Source organism: Malus sylvestris, chromosome 17 (assembly GCF_916048215.2).
Source record: "Malus sylvestris chromosome 17, drMalSylv7.2, whole genome shotgun sequence".
Taxonomy (NCBI): Eukaryota; Viridiplantae; Streptophyta; class Magnoliopsida; order Rosales; family Rosaceae; genus Malus; species Malus sylvestris.
Window position 1 is genome coordinate 13,836,703 of NC_062276.1, and position 20,503 is coordinate 13,857,205.

The 20,503-nt window shown below is 37.6% G+C and overlaps 3 protein-coding genes across 4 annotated transcripts; 1 reads left to right on the top strand and 2 right to left on the bottom strand.

The window, feature by feature from the left end:
* Nucleotides 1-102: 102 nt before the first annotated feature.
* LOC126612186 (protein SLOW WALKER 2-like) lies at nt 103-8,146 on the bottom strand. Its single transcript, XM_050280532.1, has 16 exons — nt 7,419-8,146; nt 6,935-7,010; nt 6,316-6,435; nt 6,065-6,140; nt 4,666-4,734; nt 4,481-4,561; nt 4,314-4,385; nt 3,621-3,713; nt 3,300-3,446; nt 2,987-3,070; nt 2,763-2,906; nt 2,427-2,516; nt 2,044-2,126; nt 1,602-1,955; nt 1,141-1,363; nt 103-1,003 (listed from the first exon to the last, which is right to left on the bottom strand). The coding sequence occupies exons 1-16, from the start codon at nt 8,077-8,079 to the stop codon at nt 302-304; spliced, it is 3,075 nt and encodes a 1,024-aa protein (XP_050136489.1). The 5' UTR covers nt 8,080-8,146; the 3' UTR covers nt 103-301.
* A 622-nt stretch (nt 8,147-8,768) lies between these two features.
* Nucleotides 8,769-11,569, top strand: LOC126612189 (40S ribosomal protein SA-like). Its single transcript, XM_050280536.1, has 5 exons — nt 8,769-9,099; nt 9,689-9,951; nt 10,499-10,696; nt 10,814-11,006; nt 11,268-11,569. Exons 1-5 carry the CDS (start codon nt 8,958-8,960, stop codon nt 11,369-11,371), a joined length of 900 nt encoding a protein of 299 aa, XP_050136493.1. The 5' UTR covers nt 8,769-8,957; the 3' UTR covers nt 11,372-11,569.
* Nucleotides 11,570-12,471: 902 nt separating this feature from the next.
* LOC126612187 (phosphoinositide phosphatase SAC2-like) lies at nt 12,472-19,797 on the bottom strand. 2 transcript variants are annotated; one of them, XM_050280534.1, is made up of 17 exons: nt 19,587-19,797; nt 19,210-19,368; nt 18,318-18,522; nt 18,063-18,231; nt 17,163-17,385; nt 16,774-16,850; nt 16,496-16,683; nt 16,322-16,419; nt 16,054-16,187; nt 15,836-15,955; nt 15,297-15,666; nt 14,757-14,878; nt 14,513-14,593; nt 13,843-14,022; nt 13,551-13,724; nt 13,361-13,451; nt 12,472-12,949 (listed from the first exon to the last, which is right to left on the bottom strand). In XM_050280534.1, exons 2-17 carry the CDS (start codon nt 19,306-19,308, stop codon nt 12,845-12,847), a joined length of 2,436 nt encoding a protein of 811 aa, XP_050136491.1. In that variant the 5' UTR covers nt 19,309-19,368; nt 19,587-19,797; the 3' UTR covers nt 12,472-12,844. The 2 variants fall into 2 exon arrangements, with proteins under 2 accessions (XP_050136491.1, XP_050136490.1); XM_050280533.1 differs by having other exon boundaries at nt 19,210-19,797.
* Between the last annotated feature and the right edge of the window lie 706 nt (nt 19,798-20,503).

A 20,503-nucleotide genomic window follows, 5' to 3' on the forward strand; every position in this document is an offset into this window, starting at 1 on the left:
CATTATTGTTTTTAGTTTATTTAAAATTTGACTTTCAATTTTTGGCGAGTTACAAAACGGTGAAAGACTGAAAATGAAATGGTTATCACGGTTCCTAAGTAATAACAAAACAATGCTGTAGAGGTTTTCATTAAAAGCCAACGGGTAAAAATGGTTATTGGTACAATCAGCTGAGTTCGAAACAAAATTTCAGACGTTTTTCCGGCAAAAAATGTCAACGGTACAATATATTTAGGAGGCTCAAAACAAAATGTTCTGATGTTTTTTGAAGGGGACTCCGACGAAGAAGGCAAGGTAGGTCCTAATCGAATGACTTTCTCTTCTTTCGTGACTTTGGCTTCTTCTTTCTAGATTCCTTTTCAGCAGGAACATTATCATTCAACAGATGCTCAAATTCTTCAAGACTTGCAAACGGCGACGCTCCAGACTTCCCTCGCTTCCGTTTACTTTTGCTTTTAACATTCTTCTCGTCCTCATCCTCTTCAAAGCTGTCATCTGCATCTCCTATGTCAATGTCATCATCATCGTCTGCATCACCTATGTCAATGTCACCATCGTCTGCATCTCCTATATCAATAGCATCATCATCATCATCACTCAGGCCATCGTCCGCAATGGCATCAAAGTCTTCTCCCTCCCCACTGTCCGAGGGAAGGTCCAGCTCAGTATCACTGACATTAGCAACCAAGTCTTCATCATCTTCATTGGCAACTTGGTCCAGATCATCATAATCATAGTCACCGTCTGCTTCGATAGAAACACCAGCAGAATCCAGCATATTGTCAATCTCTTCGTTATCACTATCATCACCGCCACCCCCATCCACGTCAAACAAATCTGCAGCGCCTTCATCTTCAGTTGATTTCTTCTTTTTCTTCTTTGGTTTCTTTGAAGAATTCATTTTGTTCATATAGAACTTGTGGAAGACAAGATCTTCCGGGGCTACATCTTCCTCGGCCAATGAGAGAATCTCGGGTCCGATTAATTGGTTGGCCATGTCAAGCTGGAACAAAAAAAGCTCAGTTAGCATTGCAGATGAAGGGGCCTAATATTTCAGCACTGCCCATAACTATGGTCCCCCATCAATCATTCGGCAGAATGAGAGAAGAAAACAAGAGAAGCAAATAAAAACAAGCTGACCTTTTTAGCAGGTTCAATTTGTGAACCGCCATGCCATGCGCTTTGCTTTGGTTTCTTCTCCATAAACTTGTCCAGAAAAGCAGTAAGTGATAGGTCATTCAGCGGGTTTCCATTGTAGACAATGTTCGCCCCAGAGAGTAGAGTCTTTGCCATGGTAGAAACTGAAGGGTGCACATGTGAAGAAAGTACTGTCAGCTCCCACCAGCTCACACGATCCGCATTACTGTTCACTCATAAAGAAATGAGAATTAGAAAGTTAACAGAAAATTCAAAGTAAAAAAAAAAGGGTGCAAAGTATAAGAAATCCTGCAGTGAGTTGTTATAAAAGAAAATTTTGTTTGACCTGTACTTTTTCTGTCACCATTCTTCTTGACTAACAAAGTATGATATATTGCGCTAACTGCCAGAAGAATATTGATTCTAGCATTGATGTGTACAGAAGCTTGGAAAAGATAACTAACCAATAAGAGGGCTCTCTGTGTCGTGGATCATAGCCTCCAGGCAAGCGAGGGCTCTCAGATGATGCTTGTGGTTGTTGCCCACCAGCAAGGGCTGGTTTGGGATCATTTTGACCTTTTGTCACAAGAAACTCCTCTGCTTCATCAGAACCTTCATCATCAGAATAAGAGGCAGCGGACTCCTCATCATCTTCTAAAGAATCATGGTCAGAATTGACAGCATCATTGCTGTGCATAAGCTCAACATCAAGTTCTTGTTTCTCTGGCACAGGGGTGGGTTTATCATCAGTTTCTTCTCGAACATCTTCAAAATGCTCAAGTTCATCATCAACTGACTCATTCTGAAGCACCATGTTCCTGTGTGGGGATGGCGTAATAGAAAACTGTTTATTTGACCATGTTGAGTAAATCTATGGCACAGATCTCCAAAACAGCAACTGCTTACCATAACAGAGGTCTTGCTTTAAGAACTTCAGAGAGAAGGAAGAGACATCCACATGCATATTGAGGTGGCTGCTGAAGCGCAACCTGTTCAAATCAGTTATTAGTTATAAATCCACAGAAGTGCCGCACATGAGTCACCAACCTCAATTGCTCAACGCATAGTTTCCTCCAAGAAGCATACATTAACATTAAAAACTTCAAGAATCCCCAATTAATGTAGCCCAACAGATGTCTTCTCAAAAAAAAATGTAGCCCAACAGATGCAAATTCCATTTTGTGGGTTTTATTAGCAAGGTAGGTAACCCAGAGAAAAGAAAAACGTGTAGAGTGATACAGGACTGTACTTGTATGTGACACAAACATAAGAACATAATAAGTGCATACCTGCAATACACGCTTTGCGAACGCAGCCGCACGCTTCAAGTTCACATCATTTTTCATTGCCCTCAGAATAAGTCCAATAAACATTTCAGCCTAAAAAGCAAGCCATATAAAGACAGTGAGAATATAACTGGATGAAAGGAATCAAAATTGTTGCATACTATAAAACTACCCAACTTCTGCTGAAGCTGATAATGGAGTCAAGTGAACCTTGTTGAACCCAAAAAAAGTTTCTCAAAGACCATAATCAAGTGTGACGGACAACTCGTAAGAAAAAGCACAAACCAAAAACAGTAAAATAAAGAGTATATACAAAATTACAAATCCAGCTCCACTTGCCTTAGAAGTATTCATGGCAGCTGGAAGTAGTAGTTTTGAGTACAAGGCCCTGTAAAATCTATCACTGATGATTTGATTCTTAGACGAGATCTTATCGAGAAGCATTAATGCTTGAACTCCTACGTTAAAATTCTTAGAATGAACCTGCACAAGTGTCCGGATTAAATTCCAAGCGCAGATACATCTCATCTACCAAGTAATGAATAGCAAAGCTCTGAGCTTACCAGCTGGAAAAGCATTGGTGTTTGGACCTCAACAATGTCATCGGCCTCATTGCTTGAGACAAAGGGAAATGCTCTATTGACTCCCTGTGAAAGGGACGCAGAAGTAGTTAGTAAGTTCATAGGAAAATGTTTTTCTAAGCCCATAATTTATGCCTAGCTTTTTGCTCTCTTTTTTCTTTTTTTTCTTTTCCAGTACGAGTAACTAAAGCTTGTAAGGGCACCAAGAGGAACATCTGAGATGACAGGTACATTGTTATGAAAGCAAAGGATGCATCCCATATATACGGTAGACCCAAGAAGTATTTGTACTAACCACCAGTAGAGCTGATAGAAGGCGTGAATCCAATTCAACATGAGAATCCGATGAAGTCTTATCCTCATTAGAACTGAGTGGTTTTTTAGACCATGCTTTCCCTTTTTTATCCATCTTTTCACCAGCATTAGCTTCATTAATAAGTACCTGAAATTTTACTTTGCGAACATTCATTTTCTATTTACATAACTCGGCCATAATCATAATGTATTCCAACAAAATGATCATAATGCAATGATATAAAGGATGTGTAATAGGGACAGAAATCATAAGTGTGATGAATGAGAAATATAATCAAAAGATAATACGGTTCATCATTACCTTGAAAAGTGAAAAGTAAACATCGATTAAACGTTTTGCCACCTTTGGTCCATCTCCTTTATGAGTTAGACGCATTTGGCTCAAAAAGTTAACCTGCATATGTAAAAGTTTTGTTCAACAAGGTTCGTAAGTTGCACCAATTCAAAGTGAATGCAGGCAGTATAGTGACATTTTGAGTTCAAATCCATGGCTCTTAAGTACTAATAATTTTAATACACAAATTAGCAAATTGGATGTAATCAAGAACAAGAAGAAAATTGCTAATTTTCTATATTAAAATTCAGATTAATAGATTGTCTACATGTACACACGCTTCAGACAAAATGGGAATGGACAGAAACATTAAATACTGATGCACTTTGGCCATAGGGTCTCTGACAAAGACATGCGTGCTCATATGTAAACATGTTAAAGAGGAAGAATACCAGTGTCTCATGATCTTGTCTAGAAAAGGAAAAGAAAAAATTCTCCTTCGCTTCATGATGTTATTGTCGGATGTTCTCACTGCCTAATTACTTTGGTAAGACAGCTTAAGCCTATGCATATAACTCAATATTTCAATAACATTTTATGGGCAAACAATCAAACAAAAATGTACTGTGGAAGCTGAAACGAGTAGTAGTGCTACAAGCTTGGTCCAGATTATGGTAGCGATTAAACTAATAGTAGTGTTATCTTTATGATAGGACATACTGCATGATATTTTGCTTGTGGAGTCAAACGTGGGCGAAAGAGAAAAGAGTCCACCTCATCAATCACCACTGCCTGTTCAAAGGAGGTCTTAGTATAAAGATGGGATGCAAAGGCACCAAGATGAGTACTCAGACCCACAAATTAGATTTAGCACTAAACAGTTGTACCTTCATGTTTGGATGATCAGACAAAAGGTTTGATAAGTGAAAATCAGCATCAGAAGCGCCCTTATTTTTAGGATCTCCCAGCTATAACAAACCAAAAGAAAGAAAGCAGACAATGAAGCAAGTTGATAGTTGTAAGGGAAAAAATAGGTATATGAAGGTGGGTGAAGCCAAAATCCTCTACTTACTTTGTTAACTAGTGCAGACAGTAATCTGCGCTCCTGCTCCGATTTATTCTTTAGCAGCACATATATAGTCTGAAAGCAGTTATTTGGATAGGAAAGTAGAATCAAATTCTCACATCAGCATAATATAGATGCTACGAACAACTTCACATGCATTACAATTAAACAAATAAACTTAACAAAAGATATTGATTAAGTTTCATCTTTTCCTTTTGTGGTAACTTTAATCTTGTTTTTCTTAAGCAACAACAACAACAACAAAGTCTTTTCCCACTAAGTGGGGTCGGCTATATGAATCCTAGAACGCAAGGTTCAGTGTCATGTCCTCCGTTAGATCCAAGTACTCTAAGTCTTCTCTTAGAGTCTTTTCCAAAGTCTTCCTAGGTCTTCCTCTACCCCTTCGGCCCTAGACCTCTGTCCCGTAGTCGCATCTTCTAACCGGAGTGTCAGTAGGCCTTCGTTGCACATGTCCAAACCACCGTAACCGATTTTCTCTCATCTTTCCTTCAATTTCGGCTACTCCTACTTTACCTCGGATATCCTCATTCCTAATCTTATCCTTTCTCGTGTGCCCACACATCCAACGAAGCATCCTCATCTCCGCTACACCCATTTTATGTACGTGTTGATGCTTCACCGCCCAACATTCTGTGCCATACAGCATTGCCGACCTTTATTGCCATCCTATAAAATTTTCCCTTGAGCTTCAATGGCATACGACGGTCACACAACACGCCGGATGCACTTTTCCACTTCATCCATCCAGCTTGTATAGGTCTCCATCTAATTCTCCGTTCTTTTGCAAGATAGATCCTAGGTAGCGAAAGCGGTCGCTCTTTGGTACTTTCTGGTCTCTGATCCTCACCCCAAACTCATTTGGGCCTCCATTTGCACTTTGTTTTCCTTAAGCAACGATTAAATTTCATATTTTCATTTTGTGGTAACTTCAATCTTGTTTTGCTTATGCAAAAGTTAAACATCATAAAATCATATAAGTAAATGATACATCACACTTATCCCTTGTTTTTATATCAAACAACATTGGAAGAGAACAGAGAATAGAAAAGATCAAGGTTTTATGTGTAAATTTTTACAACAATCAACCTACATATTAATTATTACTCGAGCCTTAACCTTATATATAGTAAACCAATATCTGAAACAATAAGAAATGATAATATATACGCATATTTTAACAAACATGCTGCTCAAATTTCAATTTGATTATTGTTTTAAATATGGGCATGAATTGTATTCAAAAAAATAAAAATAAAAAATTGACTGGAGAAAATAAATATTGAAACATCGTAACTTCAGGAATAACTGGAAACAAACAAACATAAAAGGGGGTTTTACACAGGAAGAAAATTAACAAAAGGAGAAAAACGGAGAAAACTCCAACCTTCAATGCCTTGTTTTTTAGTTCAGGTAACATATCTTTTGATGCTTCCTCAAGAGCAAAAACATAGCGTTCATACCTGAGAGAGAGACATTATACATGTTAAAACTAGAAGTACTTTTCCTTGAATGAGTGAACAATCTTCAGCCACCGAGTTTAATCCATTAGTTTTTTGGCCATGTATGCTATTAGAAGTAAAACAATTCATTTGATAAGATTGTGGGGCAAAAGGAACAAAGAACAAAAACAAATACCTTTGTTTCAAGCACTCCTCCCAATACCATAGAAGCAGAAGAGAATAACCATCTTTTGTCTCAGGAACATGATTTAATGGCCGTTGTAAGAGGTTCTTAAGCTTACGATCAGGTAACAAACTGGCAAAGAGAAGCATATATGCAGATCAGAGCAAAGTAAGAAGCATAAACTCAGAAATATGAAGTCAAAGTTCTAAAACAAACTTAAGTGGACAAATAAATGCCGTTGATGATTACAAATCACGAGGGAAATAGCTTCTTACTAGAATTTACATCATATCAGTTATCATGTTTAATATTTTTTACTCTTTCCAGTTTGTTAAACCATACATGAGCATTATTTTCTGTAGGAGAGTCAGACCATTCATCATGAAACACGCCAAACTAGAAAACCCAAAAAATGATGATAAATTCAGTATAGCATGAAAACATGATCATTTCTATAATGAGGCACTGAACTACTTCTCAAATTTTGTAGCAAGGTCATGAACTGATAGTGGTTTTGGATGGGCTTGTTTAGTAGTACAAATTTTTTTTTGGGGGTTTGATGAGAGGTTCATTTTCTTTGCAAGTGGAGTGCTGTTGTTCATATATATATATATAGAGAGAGAGAGAGAACCTTGTAAGAAACAACTCTCTCAATGCTTCAAACCCTGCAAATGCATATCGCTTTCCCACTTTTGAGGTCACCATTCCTACAACAAACAACCAGTTCCAATAAAAGAAAGATTCAACAAAAAAAGGCTAATCAAGGTTCAAATAGAAAGATTGAATCCAGACGCGGCTTCCAACACAACCGAAGCAATTTGTCAGATTGACAATTTAATATGAATCAAATTAAGATACTCTAAATTGATTCTAGTAAATTAGCCTCAGATCAAATGTAATCTAGGTAAAATAACCAGAAGAATTCATTATTAGCAATTCTTTTCTTGCTGAAACAAACAGTCACGAAAGGAACAATCTACAATTCAAAGATTCAACATTGTTTTCCCGCATATATGAACAAAAACACAATTCAAAACATTTAAGCAGCAAATAACCTTCATCCTCTTTTTTTTTTTTTCAAATACCAAATGACTAACTACAAAATGAAATATTACCTATAAGTGCATCAAGGGACCTCATATTGGCAATGGGATTATCCCCAACCAACACCGAAAACGCCGATATCTTATCAGAAGCAGTCCCTGACCTCTGCGTAGTAAGCAACAGCTTGATATCCCCACTCTTCCCCTTTGAAGACTCGTAGTCCGCTACGTACTGCGCCATTAACCTTTCTCCAAGCTCTCTCTTCTTTGCCACCACAATATTCCACTCCTCCGCATTCTTCACCTCCACTTTCTTCCCACTCGCAAGCACTTTACCCTCCAACTCCTCAGCTTCCTCATACCACACTCCCAAGTTGTTTGCCGACATCAATGGCAGCTTCGGGAGGTTCTTGAACTTCTCAAAGTTCCTCGCTTTGTCCTTGTTGCTGTTTTCTTCCAGTGAAGAAAGTGTGAGTTTCGGCTTCTGGTTTTCATTGGGCTTGAAATTTGGCTTGTTTGGCTTCTGGGTTTTGGTGGGGTTCTGGATTGGAGCTGGTTTGGACTTCTTGTGGGGTTTTTTGGGACCGGGATTGCGAAAATCGACATCATTGAAGCCGGAGGAAGGGAGAGAGGAGGCGAGGCCGAGAGAGGAAGCGAAGGAGGCTACGTCGGACCGGAGGTGCTCTATGTCTTCTGGGTTGCTTGCGGATTTCTTTGATTTTGAATCCGCCATTGTTGGCTATGGAATTAAGCTTTACCAGAAAAACAGACGAAGGGTTGGGAATATTTGTAGGGTTTAAGAAAATGGGTTTTGGATTTGGATCCGGGTAAATTTAAAAGTGGACCACAATCTGATGGGCTAGGCCATTGTGGAGCCTAGGATTGAATTTGATGGTAACTAGAGGCGTACAGCTCGTGTGCATTCGTGTTCTGTGGTTTTTTTTTTTTTTTTTTTTTTTTTTTTAATATTACAGTTTGATGGTATTTTTCTTCATTTGAAAATAAGAGGTTTGAATTTCAAATCTCGTTGATGAAAAATTCGATACCAAATTAGGCTGCCCATTATGTAGTTTAGTCAAACTTCCCCTCTTTTTAGTATAAAAATATCAATGTATTCATAAAAAAATTAAAAAAAAATAAATGTCTTTCGCGTTCGTATTAGGCGCTTGTCGGGTTCTCGGGTATGTAACAAAAAATAAATATCAAAGAGAAAAATGGTGATTTCTTTAGTAAAGAATAAAGTAACGATTTTTAAGTTATATAGAACAAAATAAGATTAAAATCGAATTTTAGAGTCATGGCTAAAAATAAGTATTAAAAAATTAAACAAAAATAAAAATAAAAACAAAACGAAGTGAAAAACTCTAAACCGGTGGATCATTGACTTTTACAAATCGTAGCCTTTGGTATAATCCAACGGCTGAAATATTACAGAAGAAATCTTAATCGTCCTCCTAGGGTTTTTCACACTCATCCTCCAGTAGATATAGCGAACAAACTCGCCGCTTCCCACTCTTGCAGCCTTGTCTCACTCCCGCACACAAAACCCGCCGGAGGCAATTTAGGGTTTTCCGAAGCTCATCTCCCTCTCTCTCTGTCGAAGTCTAGACGATGGCTACCACCGCCGCAGCACCGCGTCAGCTCTCTCAGAAGGAGGCTGACATTCAGATGATGTTGGCCGCCGAGGTCCATCTGGGCACCAAAAACTGCGACTTTCAGATGGAAAGATACGTTTTCAAGAGACGCAACGATGGTATGCATCATATTTCCTCCTTAATCTTCCTCAGATTTACTTATTTTTTATGCTTAATTTTTTGGTAATATAATATGAAATTTCAGATTTTTTATTAAGTTTTTCTTGGTTTTATGGTGTTTTAAATGGTGGGTTCCTTCTAATTTTAGCTGAAATGATCGACAGCATTGTTTGGTATACTAGGTTTATGTGTGTGTATATATATATATGTTTTTGCTAGATCTGGTGTATACTACTATAGCTTTAGTGTTATTTGTTCTTGTTGGTATATTTTGTTGTTGTTATTTTCCTTTGAATTAAAATTCACGTTTCCCTATTTAAGCAGCTTCATGTGTTAGTTGATTTTAGAAAATGAAATGTTTGTGTTATATCGATCCCTTGATGTAAAGGGTATCTTATTATTTTGTATTGCACCGGTTTGTTGTAGATCTGGATGAGCCTGCAACTGTTTAATTTGTGTTGTGTGGCGATGAGTTAGTTGCGAAGTGCATATGCGCTATTCTCCGTCAAATATTAACTGTTGGCTTGTTAGAGGAACAGGCCCTCTATTACTGATTTGGTTCTCAATCACTGATTTGGCCATTTTCAGGAATCTATATCATAAATCTTGGGAAAACATGGGACAAGCTGCAGCTGGCAGCCAGAGTGATTGTTGCAATTGAAAACCCGAAGGATATCATCGTACAATCCGCAAGGCCATACGGTCAGAGGGCTGTGCTGAAATTTGCTCAGCACACTGGTGCGAATGCAATTGCTGGCAGGCACACTCCTGGTACTTTTACCAATCAGCTCCAGACATCATTCAATGAGCCCCGTCTTCTCATTCTGACTGACCCACGAACTGACAGCCAGGTTATGATCTTCTTTCATTTCTAGTGGCTTTTGCTTTTTTTGTATATGTTAATTTGTAGACAGTTGCAACAGTAAAAATGATAATATTAGCTATGAAATTTGAATCGTAATTTATCTGTGATCCTGTCTGTGATACTACATGGTTCTTTGCCCTGGTTTGGTACTGAGGTGATTCTAAAAAAAGTGGCTATCCAAAAAAGCCGGAAGCTTTTTTATGTTTGGTAAACATTTAGCTTCAGCTTTTTTTCACAGTTTTGGGTGAAAAAAAAAACCAAAAACACAAAGCTGCAAAAACCAGCATTTTTTCACATCTGTTTTACATAAAAGTTTATCAAACACTATAATACTGCTTTTTTTTTTCAAAAACACTTTTACAAAAAAGTTTACCAAACACTCTGCTTCTTTATTTTACAGCTGCTTATTCTCACAGCACAGCAGAAGCAGTTTTTTTTTCAAAGCACAGCAATACTAAACCAGCCCTTTATTTCCTCAATCCTTCTCTGCTTGATTTTCACAATGTGTTCTAATATTATTTCTGTACACGCAGCCTATTAAGGAAGCTGCTCTTGGAAACATACCCACCATTGCTTTCTGCGACACCGATTCTCCGATGCGTTATGTTGATATTGGCATCCCAGCCAATAACAAGGGCAAGCACAGCATTGGATGTCTTTTCTGGCTCCTAGCAAGGATGGTCTTGCAAATGCGTGGTTCGCTTCTACCAGGTCACAAGTGGGATGTTATGGTAAGCATAGAATACCACCGGTGAACAATCTTTGTACATTATTTGTAATTGACTAGATGGCTTTAATTTTAGAATTGTATCTAAACTTCTCATCTTCGTACAAATTTCTCTCTGCAGGTTGATCTGTTCTTCTATAGAGAGCCTGAGGAGGCCAAGGACAAGGAAGAAGAAGGTGCAGCAATTGAGTACGGAAACGATTTTTCTGCACCTGTTGGTGGTGATTGGTCTGCCCCAATATCTGATCCTCAGTGGGTAACGGATGCACCTGCACCACCCATTGCAGCAGCTCCTGGCTGGACTGCAGAAGCAGGTTTCATCTCTCAACCTTTGTGCTTGAATTGTCGCACATGTGTTGTTTATATTATGTACCTTTGTTTCTGCTGCTTATTTTTTTTTCCAACTGCTATTGTTGCCATGCTATATATGCAAATGGTCCATTTTCTGTGGTTAGCTCATTTCCTCGTGGATTCTGCTGGATGTTAGAAATATTTATGCTTGAAACCTGGAATTCCTTTGAACTTCGTTGTTCGCCTGTCTACCTATTCTGACTCATCCCGTATATGTTTTGCAGCACCAATAGCAGCAGATGGATGGGATGCGGTTGCTCCACCACCACAGGCTCTGGCTACTCCTCCCATTATTGAAGGTGGTGCTCCCGCCGCCACCTGGGATTAAGGAAATTTTGGTCATCACAATGTGTTGAATCTTTTGTAATCGGCGAGATTTTCTTATATTTTTGGGTTTCGGAAAAGGGACTGTGATTCCATTTTGAAAAATGGATTGGTTTTAAAACTGTTAAAAACTTGTAGAATTGAGTTTTCGTGGTATCTTGACAATGTTATCCTTATTTATATCATATGCTTTCTATTACAAGTCTTCCCTGAAACATTCAGCTTCGATGGACAAGCTAAAACGTCAACCACAAACGAAGGATGGTTGGGCTCCTAAGGTTAGAGTACTCACTATTACAAGTCTTCCTTGTATGTGTTTATAAGTAATTGAGGTACTCCATATTGTCAATGAATTTTAAGGTTTAATGATTTTACATGTTGAGTTGCATAAATCCATTTATTTTCCACCCTGTGATAAAATTGGGCGCTTAATCAACTTCTTGGGTGAATCCAAAACTAAACCCTACCAGAAATTGTAAATGATGACTATGCTTTTCAAGGAGACAAAATTTTGGAAAATGGTTTTCAAACGCCCATTTCTCCTTCTGAGCACCTTCCTTTTTCCTCGCCTTTAGAATGAATAAATCAAACGGAATTAAAGAAATTGCTAGCGAGAAAATGGGTGTTGCGGAAATCACTTCCCTGGCACTAAAGGCTGGTTTGGTATTACTGTGCTTTGAAAAAAAACTGCTGTGAGAATAAGTGGCTGTGCTGTGAGAATAAGCGGCTGAAATAAATCAGCAGAGTGTTTGGTAAATTTCTTTGTAAAAGTGCTTTTGGAAAAAAAAGCAATCTGATAGTGGGTCTTTTCATTAAAGGAGCACTGTAGCTCTGTGTGCTTTGAAAAAAAGCCAGTTTTCCAAAGCTACAAATAGCAGCTTCAACTTTTTCCTTTGATTTCAGCTTATTCTCACAGCAGCTTCCAAAATAAACCATTTTTTTTCAGTTTACCAAACACCTAAAACCCTCACAGCTTTTTTTCATGGGTGCTTTTTTTTTAAGCACTTCACTCCCAAACCATCCCTAAATGATGTGAACATCAGCGCGGACGTGCACAAGCAGGTAATACAAAGTTTGCTCGACAAATAAACATGAAAAAGAAAATGAAACGGAACAAAATCCCAACCTGCATATTGAATCGAGAGCAGGAAATCTGTTGTTTATCTAAATAATATTCACAGGTATATAAATTTTAGAGATATTAGAACCTAGAAGACGCGGCGGAGTTGGAGAACTATACGAGCGCCTTATTGCTACTTATCTTTACTTCCCCTACCATGACAATGGACCATATGACAAGGTAAACTGTAAAGTCTACCCAAGAATTAGTTTCCACCTTGAAGAATATATTTCTCAGCAAGTCCCAGTACTATGCTCTTTTGGTTGATGATATTCTTACCATTTATTTTCTGTACATGAACCCAAATCCTTCGGACGGGTTGAGTTAAAGCTATGACGCAAAACCTTATAGCTAGCTTCAAAGAAACAGCAACTCCCCATTAGCTACCCAGTTCATGAAGCCCGCTGAATACGGAGTTGTCATATTATCACGAGTGACCTCCGCTTCACATTGCTCCTTTCCCTAATAAATCAGGAAAAATAAAAGACATTAACAATTGAGTAACACAGGGGTACAAAGATGACAAGATTTAAAACTGTTTAACAGGATATGGAAGTCTATAAAACATCTGATGGAGATACCGGTTCTGCGGAAACAGAAACCAACTAATACTAAAATTTGAAGAATACGTAACGTCAATGGATAAAGTGTCATACTCTTTTCCTCTAACTTTATTAAGCAAACTAGCCATTGCCAATTGGTCACTGAAACTAAGGATGCTATGACGGAGGTCTACTTACACAAGTGCAGCAGAATGGTATAACCAACTACTCTTCCATCTTTTCATCAGGAAATCTGGTAAATCTTTTCTAAATAAATGCAAATGGTACTCTATTTCATGCTAAAGCCAGCAAAAAGATAATAATAGTTTACCTTTCTCATGGATCCAGATTCACTTGCAGATGTTCTTGTTTCAACCCTTGGTCCGTTCACAAGATTCTCCGATGAAAGGCTGGTCATAGACCTATTGCCAATCAATTGTCAGTTCTCAAATCTTGAAGTTCACATGACATATTGGCAAGTCTAATCTGCATGCTAATTTTGAGAGGCTAGGAACAAGTACCTTCCACATATTTCTTCACAAGAATTTCCTGATGAGGACAACCAGTCCACATCCAGAATATTTGACAAGTTGCAATCATCGTCATGTTCATCATAAATGATATGATCACTCTGGAGGCATTCGTCTTCTTGCAACCCACAGAAAATCTGCTTGCGAGGCATTGAGGGAGTAAACCTACAAAAGCAATATTAGACCAGAAAAAGGAATTACTGTAGGCATACCTCAATAAAGATGATCAAGCATTCAATTTATTGGCTTAGAAAAACTAGAACTGTTTGCAACACAAGCATACCTGCAAGCGGATATATCACTTTCACAAGTTGAGATTACTGGTGCGGACTCTGAAATCGCTCTGTTACTTCCTTGTGCAATTTCAGACAAAGGTTGACTTTGCACAACTTCTGTACTTGTCATAGGGGAATCACTTTCACCGAGAATATGGCCCTCGGATAGTGACCTTTTGATAAACGACCTACATATGTAGAAATTCGTCTTGAATGTCATTAGTAGAGCCAGCCATAGGCTATTTATTCCTCATGATAATATCAAACAAACAGAAACTGCATTATCGATTTTTCTTTTTCTGTTAATAAGAAACCTTAATGTTAGTTTACACATAATTCTCATAGCCATAAGCTGAGGATTATTTTAACCCTAAACATCACCCACTGAGATATCAGATACCCAAACTTAAAAAGTGAAAAACCTTTTAGGCCCAACATAGCCCACCACCATCACCGATATTATCCCCAACTAACCACCTATTACTAGGTGTGGAGTTTTATCACAAAAGGGCTAGGTGATATAAGTAGTGAACCTCCCACATATAAAATGTGTATTTCATTGATGTGTGCGCGTATATATTTTCTTCTTACAATGGTGCTCTCCCTATTTCGACTGCAAAGAACGAACACATAACATTTCATACAATAACACTGTCATCAGCAAAATTAGGACCATACCTCCCAACATTGTTGTGTTGATCCGAATTCAATTCCCACAGTTGTGGTTTACCAGGTTGTGGTTGAAAGTACCCTAGGAATCTGCACAATTATATAATGAAATAGTGCACCAGTTAGCTTACACTACTCAAACGGAACCGGACCAAGTATATCAAGTACAATATGCAGGGTCCTCAAGATTTCTTTGAGCAGAAAACAAATACAGCTATCAACCTGTTAATAAAAGTGGCTCAATTGAACTTACACATTAATAGCATCTTGTTTCACACTATCCACGTAGGCATTACTGTAAAACCGCTGTAGAGTTCTAAAGAACTCCTGGGACTGAGTTGCTGCCTTCCACTGGCCTCTAGTCTCAGAGAATATCTGTTTCAGGTCAACAAGGAAAAAAATCAGTGAACAGGTAATAATCAACCGACTCAATAAGGCCATTTATATGGCCAAGGTATAAGGGAAAATCCGGGTAGTCACTGCCTCTTTAAAACCTGGATCAAGTCCCCCGGTCTTGCCTTGAGCCTGGCACCTACTAAAATAGGTGACCAGAGTTCCAACTATTTAACAAGATTGAAATCCAGAATCTCAGAGGGGAGGATCCACCGGCAAACAAATATAAGATACAATAAATGACTTCAAGGTAATTTAGTTACAGTTACCACTTCCATCTTCCCAATTTCAATCCATTACGCTCTTCGTATTTTTATTTATTAGATACCCGCAGTGGAAGTTGAGATCTAAAATCATGCACGTTAAGTTCTCTGTTGTGGGTAATGTTTAGAAGGGTTACCTTGTTATGAGCTGCAGAGCCGCCATATTGTAGTGCAAGTACGTCTCCCATTGTCTCATAAACTCTCATCAAGTCCTCAGCCAGAGGGTTATCCAGATCAATATCCGGAGATTCTATAAATCCTAAAGCATGAAGCTGATGTCCAAGAGCAACTAGCCCAAAACAATATTGGGCAACGTTTGTGCGATCTAAACAGTCTATGCAATTGGTTCTCAGGACTCCTTTCTGAAACATCATGGGTGTGACATTGCAATTCATGCTTGCATCATCCCCATCACTGCCATTGCTAATCTCTGTTTCTCGACTATCAGCATCCTCATCTTTACTTGAACAGCTATGCGACAAGCAGTCATCGACATCATCATTTTTCCTGTATCACCTTAAGTTGTCAGCACTTTAAATAGTGTGCAAGTAATTCTATACATGCATACTTTAAAACACCTACTAGTGTATACAATGATAGATAAAACTACTGAACAACGAAGCATATAACAAGGAATACCAAGCCGAAAAGCAATATCTTGACAAGAAGAACTTACTCAAAGCCAGATAATCCCACAGGCCTTAAATTGGGGGTTACTTGACAGTAGAAGATTCCAGTCAATCCCAACGCATAAGTAGCCACTTTTCCGAGGTGTCCCAATACATTGGTAGCTTTGCTGTAAATGAAAAATTATACAGGTTCAATTTATCCCAACCATACTTTTAAGTACAGACGTTCGTTCTACCTATAATAGGAAAATGGAAAGTTAAGTACCTTCTGGCATGATGGTGCAGATCCCAATGGAGAAACCTCAGGCGGCTCTCTTTTGGTAAACTCCTATTAATAAATCTGATAGCATGTGAAAACTCTGCACGGAGAATAGTTTCTCGAGGCTTCTTCTCATTTGTCTAGAAAGAACGATCAATTATAGAAGGAACAAAGATTGGAAGAGAGTTGAAAGGACGATCAGGTTTAGATTAGCACTTATATTCAAGATAGAAAAACAAGAAGCATTGACGCCCATAAAATAAACAAGTGCTACCTTAATCAGATTCACAATAATTATTGGGTCTCCATATCTCTGGACAAGATTTTCAAAATGAAGTCTTGTGGCCTCGTAATTATGATCCTTCCTTGATACTGGCAAAAGATAGAATGTCAGCGGGACATATAATAACCACAGAAAATAAAACAAGTGGGTTCCCCAGAGTCATACATATTATATCAGGTTTGATATTTAGTCGAGAGGTTTCCTGAGACCAGAAAAGGGGAATTGAGCCTCGGTGCTGCACAACAGAACTTATTCGCACTGGGCATCCTTCAGGAGCATCTTCAATAACAAGCTGTTCTGTCTCAACATCATTAGCTACTCTACCTTTCTCATTTACACCTCGCTTTAGATATCTGCAGAGACGGGCATGCAAATGTATATTTCTAAAGAATATAGTATAACCATTAATTATTACAGAAAACAGGCAATAGCAGTGTCCAAACCTGGTGCCAGCAAAGTGACGTGAACGTCTGGCAATGAGGGTCAACTTGAAATCCCTGCCAGATACAGAAAGATCGACCTGGACACCAAAGCATGAAGCCATTGAAAATATTACCAAAGAAGTGCCAAAAAATGTGCATAAAATTTCCTTAAGAAAAACTATAAAGGATGAGATCATGGGTTCATCACTACACGGTCTTAGTCATGGGATACCCATGCAACTAACCACAAACAATACTGTTTGTGTATCTTAAGAAATAGAAAACATATACTCCCAACTTAAAGGGAAGAAATTATAAGCTTAGAGAGCTAAATTGCAAAAGAAATTCTGGCAAGCGATCATTCAATTTCTAGTCATAAGTAGTGCCAATAAAGGATGTAGCGTTCTGACCTGTTTAAAGAATCCATACACTAAGGCAACTGTCCATAGAGTATTCTTCAGACAATATCGGATTCCACGCGTCAAATACTCATTCCAAACAAACATTGTTTCATAAAGGGGAGGTCCTGTCTGATTATCACATAAGTTCTTTTGTAGACTAGACATAACATTGTATGAATAGCTGAAAAAGAAGTCCTTTGTGAGGTCCACCGAGCATAGGAGCTTCTTGTATCTATGTCAACAAGAAAAGGAAAACGAGGAGTAATGTACATAAATTATTAACTTAATAATTTAAACAAATCGAAAAAAAATACTGATGAAACAACTATTTGAAGTAAAGATATTAACCAAAAAGGGGAAAAAAGAAGAAAAGGAAAGTGCTTTCCCCGCGAAAAACCTGATGATACCTTGCCTCACTATATTTACATCATAACGGCAATGAAGTTTGCCCCTGCATATTTGCAGGAAATGAACTGGAAGGGCAGGTGGGAAAGGCCCCTAAAAAGCAGTATTAAAAGCAAAGGATCTAACAAACAAGATTGCATACTTGCCAAATCAATAGTCTATAAGATTCATTATTTGCCTTATCTTAGCAAAGACAAACTAAGGTAGCCGAAGAACAAGAACCAAGTCTGAATCGAGAAGGTCCGCATCATTAATTTCGCATTGAAGGGTGTATTAACTATTAACAATGGAGTACAGAGATTACCTCCACAGTGAAGAACTTTCTATTACTATACTAGCCATACTAGCCAAGTTAATTGAAACCTAAATAACGTAACACCATGGCACGATTCTTATAGATACACAAAAAGGGAATTTAAATTATGAATGCTACTCTCTTAAATCGCTTTAGAAGTACCAAGTACCAAGTACATATTACATTTACATGCAAAATGGACAAAAGACCTGTTCTCATCATTCTTAGAATTGGCCAATTTTGACCGCACGGCAGGGTTTGGAACTGGAATCATCTCGCTCTTGGAAATTGCATAGATCGTATGGCCACAAATTGCACCAATTTTCCTTCTTTTTGTAATAAGTATCATGTAATAAGGTCCCAAAAATTTCACGAACCCTAAAATCAGAAGAAAATATCTTTAGATTTTAAATTAAGAACACAAAAGATGTGCAAATGCATAAAACCATGCAAAGAAGTCTTACCAACGATTCCGTAACAAACAGTGATAAATTTAAGTCCACCCATCGGCTTGTTTCCTTCATGTATCCGTTTCAGGAGGTCATAGCACTCATTATCCGAGTATGTTGCAGGATCTTCAAGAATGTTTAACTCCGATGGATCCAATCTGTCAATCTTTAAAATCCTCCAAAAGGTTCTGCTTTTGTCCCTTCCTATCAAATAAAAATTCTGTTGCATACAAAAGCGTCATTAATAATCGGTAGGCTCAACTATTGGCACAACAAAGAGGTGAAACAAACAATCCAAGCAACGAATTGACACACTACTTTTTATATGTTCCTAAAATGAGAGCAACAAAACAGACAGCTTTCAACAAGCAAATCCATTAACATCCACTTTCCGAATCAAACAGGAATGGAAAGATATCATAAGGAAAACATTCAAGTTTCATTGCCCCAAATATCCAATAATGAAACAAATTTAGATTGACAGCAGGTCAAGATTTGCTAAGACTCCCGAGTCCTGATGCAGTACAAGAAACTAGAATCAAGAAATTCGCAACGCTAAAGGTCAATGTATAAGAACACAAACCAACTAATATTACAAACCAAATCATGAAGTTGACTAAAATTAGGATCTTTGCAATCAGAGCAATGGCGTTCTAGGATTCATACGGCCAACCCCACTTAGTAGGAAAAGGCTTTGTTGTTGTTGTTGCAATCAAAAGCAAAACTTGAAAGCTGTTCAAATCTCAAATCTTTGTGCCAAAATTTAATTGAATGAGTCCTAAAGCATCCTCCTTCAAGTCAAATCAAGCTATAGCAAAATTCATATCATGCATTCCTTCAAATTAAAAACAGATCAAATCTTAAAAACCAACAAACATAAACATTATATGTAACAAAAACACAGTACCGAGCGAGTTTCATAGAGCTTGAACTTCTGTAAAAAGCAAGAATTGGGTTGTTCCGGGTCGACCCGGTTAGGTGGGAGCTGCCCTGTCTCGGAGTTCATGATTTCGGATCAACCCGAGCCTCAAAAAGCCCGGGCAAAAAAACCTCTTGCTTTCAAAACCTGTGTGTAGAACTTTAAAATTTCAAAACCCAACTCCCTCACTGCCCAAAACCTCAAAATTTACACACAGCACGTATACAAACATATACATATATAGAGACAGATGTTACACAATGAGAGTCATAGAGTCAATTATTATATATATATATGTATATAAATGTTTCTGAAATTCAGAGTACAACAAAGTTTTGAAAGTGCAAAAGGGCAAAGAAAATTACAAACAAAAAAGCTAAGAGGCTGGAAGAAGAAAGAAACTCTCTTTCTCTCCTCTCTCTCTCTCTCTCTCTCTCTCTGTGAAAGTGTCTGACTTCGTGTTTTGCTTATGAAGCAAGAGCAGACACAGAGAAAAGCTTCTCTCTCAGATCCTCAGGAAAACAGAGAGAGGCAAGGACAGCTTCCGCTTCTGTATCCACAAAAAAAAAATATTAACAATAGTTGATAATAATGCCTCATCTCCTTATATAATATAGTAATATACACTTTTATTTATTTATTTAAAGAAAATCTGATTTATTTTTTTTTTTTTTTTGGGTTTCTTTATTTTCTCAGAAAATTCGTGACCCGCCAAGTCAACACAAGATTTACCAATTTTATTTTTATTTTTATTTTGGAATTTTATATGGTAATTATTGTGAAATAAAATAATGGAAAGACAAAAAAATTTATTTTATTTCCAGTGTTTGAGGAATTTTGTCTTTTTGGCCTGTGGCTGCATATTTTATTTTCACTTGACTCGAGTGGGGGTGGAAGGGACGTATTCTGAATAATTATTCACTTTTTAAAAGGAAAATAAATATTAAATTAGGAAGAAAAGAAAAATAGTGAGATGATATAATGGGGAGTGAGAATATGCTAATAATAATATGCTGCCTCGTTCTTCTTATCAAATTATTTCACAAATACATATGTATTTGTATTCGAATTCTTATTTCTCGATTCTTGTTAATCTCAAATAAATGTGTACATTGGAGAATTACATATCTACTTGTACTAAAATACTTGTTTATCAAATTTTTTGACTTTTCGTATATCTCAAATATGTATATTTTGTTTTTGTAAGAGCATCTCTAAATGAGAAGTCAAAAAGTTCACATCAGTAATGAGAACAAAAAAAATACAGCATTGGTGTTTTCCA

Excerpts from the sequence above, each read along its gene's own strand:
- LOC126612186 (XM_050280532.1), bottom strand. The coding sequence starts at position 8,079 with ATGGCGGATTCAAAATCAAAGAAATCCGCAAGCAACCCAGAAGACATA. Across the intron at positions 3,071-3,299 it reads TTCTATCAGCTCTACTGGTG|GGAGTCAATAGAGCATTTCC; the intron begins GTTAGTACAAAT and ends TCCCTTTCACAG. Across the intron at positions 1,004-1,140 it reads AAATTGAACCTGCTAAAAAG|CTTGACATGGCCAACCAATT; the intron begins GTCAGCTTGTTT and ends TTTTTGTTCCAG.
- LOC126612189 (XM_050280536.1), top strand. The coding sequence starts at position 8,958 with ATGGCTACCACCGCCGCAGCACCGCGTCAGCTCTCTCAGAAGGAGGCT. Across the intron at positions 9,952-10,498 it reads ACCCACGAACTGACAGCCAG|CCTATTAAGGAAGCTGCTCT; the intron begins GTTATGATCTTC and ends CTGTACACGCAG. Across the intron at positions 11,007-11,267 it reads TGGCTGGACTGCAGAAGCAG|CACCAATAGCAGCAGATGGA; the intron begins GTTTCATCTCTC and ends TATGTTTTGCAG.
- LOC126612187 (XM_050280534.1), bottom strand. The coding sequence starts at position 19,308 with ATGAACTCCGAGACAGGGCAGCTCCCACCTAACCGGGTCGACCCGGAA. Across the intron at positions 14,023-14,512 it reads CAACACAACAATGTTGGGAG|GTCGTTTATCAAAAGGTCAC; the intron begins GTATGGTCCTAA and ends CTACATATGTAG. Across the intron at positions 13,452-13,550 it reads TGTGAAGAAATATGTGGAAG|GTCTATGACCAGCCTTTCAT; the intron begins GTACTTGTTCCT and ends GATTGGCAATAG.